General features: G+C 42.8%; 1 protein-coding gene across 1 annotated transcript in view; it reads left to right on the forward strand.

Annotated features, from left to right (window-relative positions):
- LOC119295442 (NDR1/HIN1-like protein 10) overlaps positions 1-4,920 on the forward strand; it is a 5,797-nt gene extending 877 nt beyond the window's left edge. Inside the window, exons 2-3 of the mRNA XM_037573862.1 lie at positions 6-604; positions 4,436-4,920. Of these exons, the coding sequence (XP_037429759.1) occupies positions 6-602 (597 nt within the window). The 3' untranslated portion in view covers positions 603-604; positions 4,436-4,920. The remainder of the gene's footprint in view (positions 1-5; positions 605-4,435) is intronic.
- The last annotated feature ends 5,773 nt before the right edge of the window (positions 4,921-10,693 follow it).

Consider the following 10,693-nt stretch of genomic DNA (forward strand, 5'->3'; position numbering starts at 1 on the left):
ACCAGGCGGCCCCTCCGCCGCCGCCCACCTGCCTGCGCCGCCTCCTCGCGCTCGTCGTCGCCGCCTTCCTCCTCCTCGGCGCCGGCACCTTCATCGTCTGGCTCCTCCTCCGCCCCCGCGCGCCCGCCTTCTCCCTCTCCGCTCTCACGCTCTCCCGCGTCGCCTACTCCCCGGCCAACTCCTCCCTCTCCGCCGCCTTCGACGCCTCGCTCCTCGCCGACAACCCCAACTCCAAGCTCACCATCTCCTACTCATCCCTCGTCGCTTACGTTGACCTCGCCCCCTCCTCCCCCATCGCCGTTACCTCCCTCGCGCCCTTCGCGCAGGGGCCCCGGAACACCACCACGCTCGCCTTCCGCCTCGACGTCGACGGGACCTATGTCGGGCCCGACGAGGCCGCCGCGCTCAAGAGCGGGAACGGGGGCACCATGGAGGTCCAGGTGAGGCTCGCGGCCATTGCCGTGTTCGATAGAGGGGGCTGGCGCACCCGCCGGAGGGCCATGAGGGTGTTGTGCGATGGAGTGCCTGTCACATTCCGTGGGAAGAACGCCACCGACGCAAAATTTGATGGCCCGGCACGCCGCTGCCAAGTCGTCTTGTGAAGGTTAGCTCACATGATTCCAGCACCTTTTGTGGTTATGCCTTCAATTGACATCCAGAGTTCCATGTGGTAAAATTTCTGTACGGACTGTAAGAGTGGCAATGTATCTGTACCTATGTCCCTATATTCTTTCCTGATGTGGTGATTTGCGAGTTTGAAAATTTGGTCGTTTGCAGCCTTGATTTTGATTGCCAGATGGAGAGATGGGTCAAATGGTCAACTTGAAGGAGTGTGGCTGTGTTCAAGTCTTACTATAGTGTTGAAGTGAATTGTCAACGGGAGTCAGAGAACACACTTTTAATAGAACATCCAAAAAATAGTAAGAGTCCAACAGATGTTGGAGTCGCGCGTAACCTTCAGCTACTAATAATATCCAAAGTTAGGCAATAGGAAATCTGGCAAAGTGCAAAATGATAATTGTATTATATTATTACTTTCCTCTTTAGTAAAAATTTGTGAGGATATATAGGCAAAACAAAGAAGACGTTCAGTAATCAGTTAATAATCCACTCTCATCCTTTGATGTTTCAAGAGAGGGAGATTGTCTATTTTTAAAAATAATGCAATCCATCCCTACCAGGTAATGCGTGTGAGCTGGGGGTCTGGCTCAGTCATCATTTTGTTTGTGTACCAACATCCACTCCATTTGGTTTTCTTGTCTCTAAAATACCCATCTGGATCTAAGTTTCTCAGTCATTTTAGTCTCATGTTAGATTTTAGCTCTAGCTATAGTTTAGGTCCTAGAAGTTGTACATGCATTCAAAAAAAAAAAGAGGATGGCTTCTAGTTGTTTGAGACCTAAATTTACCAAAGTAAAGTTTGCAAGTGTTTTTTTGTTGAAATTCCGCATATGGGATTGGGTATAGCAGTAGCAGTGAACTTTTGACTGCTGCAAACCAGAGATAGAACTACATGAAGATGAATCTTAGGCGAGAAGTGTGAATTGTCCGTACTATACCTGTGATTGAGCTTAGTACTTGCTGTGATCTTTATATTTTCATATGTAAACCTGTACACTGGCATGTAGCTTCATGGACTGATGTTTGGAGTGCCCCATAGTGGTAGACTGAATTGAAATGAATCAAATGATCTGTTTGAGGGTTGCATCCTCAATTCGGCTCTTGTATTAACACACACCACATCATCCGAAATCTGGAAAACAATGGGAGGAGTCTTGGATCTGACTTATTTATTGACAGCTCTCACTCTAGCCATATGCTTGTGGAGATGAATGTGTTAAGTTCTTGTGTACATTGCAAAATACAAGTGGATTTCTTGTGGCGCTAAAATTGGTACTGAAGAAAGATTTGGCCTTATGCCATAGTTGCATGAGCTTCACTTAAAATTTTGTAGTCATAGAAGGAAATGAGTATAATCTGGCTACAAAGTTGACCTCTGTAACCATTATTGGTATATGGGGAATATGTTCAAATTTGTACCTTGGTGGTCTGTATATTAAAATTTTCTTGGAGTTTTTCTGTGTGGCTAATTTCACATGTAATAAGTTTTAAATATTGCCAGATCATTTGTCTTCACACTATGATGACCTGTGAGATCATGGTAGTTGTCCACAAGGGCCTTATATACTGTATAGTTTTAGCTGTGAGTTGGTGTCATAATGTTGCAGATCTACAAAAAAGATTCCAAATGTTTGCATTTCTGCATCTTCCTGGAAATGATTGCATGGCCACTAGACTACATTCTTTAATATATATGTTTACTTCTATTATAGAACCCCATCAATTATAGTTGGGGCGCTATATTGTAATAGTAGACACATTTCTTTTGTTTCGGATTTTTTTCCGTTTGCTTGAAAGATACTCTATTCACATTGTTCTTCTTCTGCATGTTGCCATTAGCATCTTATTATTGTACTCCAGCTGCCTAGAGGGGCACGGCGCATTTCCTTATTTTTGTCCGTGTGCTAGTACTTTTTTCTACTTTGAATATGTTGGTACCATACTTGCTTATCGTCAGCTTTGTCATAGTGTGTTTAATGACTACATAATCATATACTCCCTCCGGTCCTTTTTACTCCGCATATTAGATTTGTGTGAAGTCAAGCTTTGTAATGTCTGACCAAATTTATCTATACTTACTATATAGTGTACCAGTTGCAAACTTTTAAACTTGATGGCCAGGAATCCACCTTAGCCGTTGATAAAGTCCATCCAATGGTTAAAAATGTTGGGATTCGCATCTACACTACACGCTACAGTACCAGCGAACATACTGTTGTATTCCAGAACCATCGACAGACCCATGCGGCCATGCAGGAAAAGTTCACCTGCTTACTGTTGCTCAGTAGTCCATCCGTGTGCATAGCTGGCCGGGCCAACCGTACGTCTCATGGCACACGCACATCCAGACCGTGAGGGCCGGCAGCGCGCGTGATAATAGCGTTGGCAGGGAGGTTAGGTCTTTTGAGTGTTTTTAATGGAGGAATGGAGGCGATCTGTAGTGCAAGATATGGATCCAGGGAATGGCGTGAGAAGTAGCCAACAGACAAAGGTGGTTGGAAGATTTCATGGCGTGATTATAGGGAGCTTTTCTATGTATAAAATAAGGAGATAATTTTTTTTTTGAGAAAAATATTGTTTTTTGTTATGATTTAGGGAAAAATATTGAACGGATGTGAAAATAAGAAAACAAAAACTTTACTGTATGGCAAGAAAATTTCATACGGAAAACCGATTCGTGCAATAATATATGTTTCTAATATATCCGAGTTTATATATGGAGGACTTAGCTAGACGGTCCATTGTGGATTGTGTAGAGAAATATAGTGGAACAGACAATTTTGAAAATTGATATGTCCAGAATCAGTTTATGCATACCTGTTTATGAATCGTTCTTTTAATTCAAAATTGACATTTTAAAATATAAATTATAGTCTGAGAATAATTCCAGTTACATCATAGTAATTCATGGATATTACATCATGTAACCAACTTTTATGTCGTTTCCACAAACAACATGTATCATTAAGTTAGAGTAAATGGACGAGTTATCGGATTGCTTTATTGCTTGTCATATGGGAGATTATATAATTTTGCAACATTGTGATAATCAACAATAAAGTTTTGAAATTTGCTAAAATTTAAATTTGAGATGAGGCTGATTCTAAGCATGCAAAGCATGTGCTACTTACTAGTATATTAAAAAATATCAAAATCTACAATATCAAAAATATATACTACTCCCTCCGTTCCCAAATATAAGGTGTATTATTTTTTCAAAAAGTCAAACTTCTCTAAGTTTGACCAAGTTTTTAGACAAAAATATCAGTGTCTTGAATACCAAATCATTGTTACTAGCTTCACCATGAAATATATTTTGATATTTTACATGTTCAATATTGTAAATCCTTATAGATTTTGCTATAAAGTTGGTCAAACATAGACAATGTTTGACTTTCTGAAAAATTAATACACCTTACGTTAAGGAACGGAGGGAGTATGACACTACATTTCATATGAATCTAACAATATTGATTTGGCATCATGAATGTTGATAGTTTTTTCTATAAGTTTGGTCAAAGTAGAGATACTTTGACTTCGGACAAAACTTATATGCAGACTAAAAAGGACCGGAGGGAGGGAGTACATATATATAGAATACATCAGAACTTTAGTTCATTTTGTCTTCTGAATGTTGTTACACTACTGTAAACCCTAGACTGTATGTTAAAAATAAGATTGTTAGTTCAGACTGCCTTGTAGTATAATCGAAGTATGATCTTGTCATCTAGTATTTGTACTCGATTGCACATCCTTTATTGTGTACTGCTAAGGCATATATCATAGTTAACTGTTGGCTCTTATCACTTATCAGGATTGTTCACGGCTGTAACTACAGATGTTGATCTAATGGGCCATCTTCAATAGGTACGAGAAGTTAGCTGATCTTATAAGACGCTGGCCAGACACTGATTCATGAGTAATAGCTGGGTAACTTCAGTTTACCTGCGTGCCCATAGAATCCGTCACCAGGAAGAGTCTGAAATGATGCTTAATTGATAGTATGTGACTTCTTCACCTATCATATCATAGGTTCAAGATGGGTGGACATTGAATATACCGAATGTGCATGTGGGAAATGCTTGGCAAGAATGATTATCCCTGGTTGCTAATTTCCCCCAAGTGAGAACCTCAATCATGTATGGATTCTTAGGGGGGGCTTCATATCATACTTTAATGTACTTGCGCTTGAAACAGGCTCTAATCTGTTATTGTGCTTATATTTGAAGTTCTGTATGTCTAGGATCTCTGTTTGCATTTATAGTTTAGTTAGAAAAAAAATGCCAGAAAATTACGTTTTATTGCTGACATGAGAGTTGCTGTTGAGTGAGATGGGCTGCCCAGTTTTAGCCCCTTTGGCTACAGATCTATGGTCTGACATGGCGGATGGTAATAAGGTCCGATGAGCTTCCAGAGCATGTTGTTGCGGACTAGCTGTGTAGCCATTTCAGTTCATCTGGTCCAAACAAACTTTCCTGTCTGCTTCTGCATTGAAGTCTTGAGTGACAGTAACTCAGGCCAGTGTTTTCTGCATGGATGGAATCCAGTTTGTATGTAGAGAAATGATTGCTCAGCGTTGTGTTGTGGTAGACCCGTTGTTAATCTGACGTGTTGAAGGTCTAGCATTCTTTTTGTGAAAATCAGCAGAACCTGCGGATTGAATTTGTATGGGTTTTAAATCGGTAGACAACCAATGCTTCATGATTGCAAAACCTGCTTGGATCGATAACATGCCCGCAAGGACACACCCTGTCACTATCTGAATTTAACAGGAAGTTGGTGTCCACCTTTTAAAAAGGGAAATTAGGTTTGTTCCTGAATACAGCTGTTTAGTTAGATGCAGAAGCCGGTTTCTTTTAAGGGCCAGACAATTCTTTGATAAGTTGGTACTGTATCCAGAAGAGGAATATCATCAAGGGGAATACTAATGTTTTGTGTTTAGTGTAGGTGAACCATCGGCGTAGCAATTTTGTTGTTAAATAGTATGGGCATAACCAAAGTGCAGGCATGCAAGTTCTCTATATCTTCAGATGGAGTTTGTGTAATCTCCATGAGTTGTAACTCCAATTCCAAGCAGTGTGTTCGCCCCTGTTAACCATGGTTGGTAGATATAGCCGAGTATCCAGTCCTACTTTTTCGTTTTGCTGAGTGTTGTTGTTAATGATTGTTAGGCGTTAAAGCCAGTGCCTGAAATGGTTTGACTCGAGGCATGCCTTTCTGCTCTGTTTGTTGCATGATGCTTGTTGGGTATTCTATATGAATTCCCCGCATAAAAAAAAGAGGGGTATTCTATATGTATAGTACTAGTATCGTTGGCATTACTGAAGATCCATTCAATAATTATTAGGAGCCAGTCAACACTACAAATTGATACAACCTGGTATGAGTCACCGTCTTCCAAGTCGTGGGCTGCCAAGCATGTTCACAAGATAATGTCCCTGATTTACTTAACTTCATGTGTCTTTTTATATATACTAGTCCCTCCGTAAACTAATATGAAAGCGTTTAGAATACTAAAGTAGCGATCTAAACGTGCTTATATTAGTTTACGGAGGGGGTACTTGTTAGGTTAGCCTTAAAAACTTATTAGGTCTGTGCAACAAGATGTTGCGCAGCATTACTCCACTCTCATTTGAGAGTGCGAATACAAGGAGGTATTTTGTGTCTGGGAAACTCGAAAGAAAAAAAGATTTTGAATCTGCTTTTTCCCTCGTTCCCTTGAAGGAATAACTTAAACAAAATCTAATTATGTACTCTACAAGAATGAAATGCTTGTTAGGCAGAGCGGCGCCCGGCCCGGCCTGCTTTGTATTCAAGATTAGGCAAATCTAGTTCTAGCTTGTAGTGGTGTTAGCTTAATTTGTGCTAACCCAGCACTCTAGCGGGCCTAAGCATCACCAGGGCCACACCGCATCTCTGTCGTCTTTAGGTTTTCGTTTTGTTTAGGGATCCACCGTCTTTAGGTAAATGTCGTTGTTATTAATTGGATGGTCGATCATGATTGCACTTGCAGAACACCTGCTTTGATATCTTCCCAAGTGGCCGGCTTCCATTATCTCAGCTTTGGATGGTGGTGGTGGGCATGTACGCAATGCAGTGACAGGATATGGAGGGCAATGCGGAGGAGGCTAGCAGCCGTGCTCGGTTGGTTGTTGGGTGGTCTATTGTGAAGTGAAGCGGACTGGAGAGGAGAGGAGAGGAGGATACCTGACCTAATGTAATGTAATGTGGGGGTGGTTCATTAGAATCTTGCCTACTCGCGGGCGGGGTCCCGGGTCTCCTACTCCCCCTGTTCCGAAGATTTGCGCGTGTCGGATTATTATGGCTTTAGCAAGGGACGACGGACGATCACGGAGGTTTTCGCCGGTGGAGGCTACCCTGATAGGATTACATGCAGGGGGTTGGTTGGAGTTGCCCAGGGGCAGAGGGGGAGGATCATCTTATCTCCTGTCTCAATGGGGGCCATAAGATTTTCCATTCGTCCGTGCACACCTTCTTTCAACCTCTACTTTTTCCTTTTCTCACTACAAAAACATGGTGCGTTATGGAATTGATTCTAGTACATACTAGCATGGCCATGGTTTTACGTGGTCGCTTTTCGCGTCACTGTACTATATATCTTGTTTCTGTTTTGATGAGTCTTGTGGCCTGCCTGTAGTAGGATGGTAAGGTAAAAGTCTGGGTCAAACGAGTCGCGTTACCTGGTAGGTTAGTGAAAGGTGATTGCAACAGTGACGGAAGAGACTACTCTAGTGGTAGATGGTTGTATTATCCGGGCGTGGTGGCTGTTGCTTGACGCGCATTCGCCATCGAGCGTTTCCTTTTCTCTGCGAAGTCGAAGGCGGGGTCGTTCTCATCTTTTATCATCCATCGGTGCGCACGACTTACATGGCAACACAAAGGTCACGTCCACTCTCTTTCTCTCTCTCTCACACACATCGAAGGTCCTGTTGCCAATCCCAAAGAAAAGAAAAAGAAACTTAACAGTACTGCTATTTTGGTCGCTGGATTTGGTCTAGCGTCGCAATTAGTTAGTGGCCACTGCACGTACGTGCGTAGCAGAATGAACGAACGAACGATCGATCGACGACGCCAGCCAGCCGTGGCTCTCACGCAGCGTAGGAACCGGGAAGAATCAAGTGTGTATAGTCAGTCCAAGGCCTGAAAAGGTGGAGCCGACGGATCGAGCGCGCCACTTTCGTTGCAACCACTTTCCTTGTAGTAACGACCACCGCCATGTAGACGGTAGGTGCTGCGTCGAGTCGATCCCAAGACAGACAGAACCGCGTGATGGACTGCAGTAGGACGCGACGCCGCCTACCGTGTGGAAGAAAATTGGGTAAGCAACCTGCACATGGCGGCGAAGCTTCCTTGGCTCTCGATCCAGCCCAGGCTTTCCCGATGTGTGTAGGCGGGCAGCCGGTAGGTACGTACTCGTACCCTTTCGGCACCACCCCCCGCCACGCCACCCACACTGGCCGTGCTATTTTTGCCCACGGAGGAGTAAATTGTGTCCTAAAGCCATGTGGCCGGAGACAAAGAAGTTAATTAAAACCCGTTGTGAAGAGACTTTGGACTCCATCTGTTGGTTGGGACGCATGTGTACCACCGTTGTTCCAATGCGCGTATCCGTGGAAGAAGCTGCGGCACGTGCTTCGCCCGCATGGCTCGCACTTGGCTCAGCCCAGGATGGGTGCCAGTCGTATTGTACTTGATTAATCATCCACGTACACTTCCTCTCTCCCCAGTCCTTCCACCCGTTTTAATTTAGTCTGCATATTTAGCTTCGATGGGTGTACATGTCGGTATATTTTTCTACAAACTTAAAAGAAAACGGAGCGAGTTGTACTTGTACAGAGTCCATGGTCGGTGCCAGCTGTTGCTTGTTGTGTGTCCATGCATGCGGCAGTGCCGTACGCTGTCCTCCGCACATGGCGCGAAGCCAGGCGGAGCCGGTCTTCTGACCGACCGAGGACCGCCTGCCAGGCCGGGCCCGGTACGCGCTGCGTGCCTGTCGGCCGGCCAGACCAACGCAACGGCTTTCCTCAGACAACGGGGCCTCCACGTGACGCGCCATTCCTCTGCTTCTGGCTGTAGCCGGGGCCCTCCTATGCCTCTGCTGCCACCGAGATACCGAATGGACAGGCGCACACGCCGTTGGTGCCCTCGTCTTGTGCTGTGGTCAATTGGTCATGCACATTGATGTGTAAAAACGTGTGTGCTCTTTCAATAAAAAATATTGAGTATATAAAAATTTAGCGTAAATTCAACAAAATCTACGCGTACAGTGATTCAGACCACAGCCCCAGAACCTACAAAGAAATTTCTGTACAACTAAAGACTACAACCAAATTTCTCATAAACATCTTCTCTATGACGTCATTTTTTCTGCAACACAAAATATTGTCTGGACTTTCATAAAGAGAATGCGATCAAACCGAAGCACCGACATTTTCACTCATACTCATACACCCGCACGAAATAAATTTTAGAAACTCCATCGAGTCGCCTATTCAAAAGGATAGAATGTCGTGATTGTTGAACGTACTTCGGCCGGGGAAGATCCAATAGAGACACAAGTCGCCGAACAACAATATCTTCACGAAATGCCAAAGGGCTTCCAAGTCACAACGAATCGCACTAGAAAACACCAACACATATTCGTCGTATCCATATTTGAGTTTTGCTCAACTAAAAGCCGTGAAATGTTGTACTATATCGTAGCATTTTTCCTCACAGCAAAACGTACTAGAATTAAGATGTATGTTGATGCATATCGTGGCTATTCTATATCATTGGTGCATCGGTTCATCTGAGCTAAATTTCTTTTTCTCTGCTATTATACTATATCGTATTGTCTATACTCTACCACTTCGTTCAAAACCTCGAGTGATGGAGAATGTTGGGTCACATTCACCACATACTATGGTGAATTTGGTTTTGCATGTTGCAGAGATATTGTTTCAAACACCCATAGCCCGAAACAAAAACCCGATAAATTCCCCTTGAAATATACATGCTCGTCGGCATGGAAGTTCAAATGTTAATTTGTGTGATTCCTTATATAAAAAACCAAACCTAATCGTTGACAAAGTGTAAATCATCCTTGAGGGCTTCTTAAATTCTAAGAATTCTAAAATCACAATAGTAGAAAAAGAACTATGATTGTGACCCAAGTTATCTTGAATCCCTTTTCTTGTTGGCCATGAAGTTTATTGAATCCGACAATATTGAAACGATGTTTCATTTCTTTAAGTAAAATCATTGGTACATTTTTAATACGCCGGAGGCCCTAAAATTGTAATTTGTTAGTGCAAAATAAATGTTTTTTTTGTATCATGTAAGTTCACAAAATAGAAGGGTCCAAATATCAAAGTTTCTAAGGATTACAAACTTTCTAAAATTACTCCAGGTTCATAGAGGCCACAAGAGAGTTGTTGTCCTGGCCTTTATTGGTCGGGGTTGGCGACGACGATCTTGTGTCATTATCTTGTTCAACCCGTTGTCAATTTGTTGTGGTGCTGGTCTTCACTGGCCGGTTAGCAAGCAATCAAGATGAAAATCCTTGTCCAGACCATCTTCGGCCGGACATGGCGACGATGGCATGAGGACAGTTATTCTTTCTTGAAGGCGTTGCCGTAGAGGAAGTCGACTTAGTATTAGGTGTTTCTTTCATACTCCCTCCGTCCGAAAATACTTATCATCAAAATGGACAAAAAGGATGCATCTAAAACTAAAATACATCTAGATACATCTTTTTTATTCATTTTGATGACAAGTATTTCGGGACGGAGGGAGTATCTTGTAACATTTTTTATCATGGTTCACTTTGTTTTGTACTCTACTTAACAATTAGGTGTTTCAATCTCCTTTTTTTTAAAAAAATCTGCTTTGTATGGCACTGCCTCCATGATTTAAACATGATCGCCTCACACAATCTCTGCCCCACACAAACATGATAAAAAATAAAATTAAAGGCAATGACCCACCAAAGAACCATGACGCCATTTGATTTATTTTATTTCGGAAATCACGACTCAATTCGGAGAGCCCGATTTATTCACGCCACTGG

The sequence above is a fragment of the Triticum dicoccoides genome, chromosome 4B (genome assembly GCF_002162155.2).
Source record: "Triticum dicoccoides isolate Atlit2015 ecotype Zavitan chromosome 4B, WEW_v2.0, whole genome shotgun sequence".
Classification (NCBI taxonomy): Eukaryota; Viridiplantae; Streptophyta; class Magnoliopsida; order Poales; family Poaceae; genus Triticum; species Triticum dicoccoides.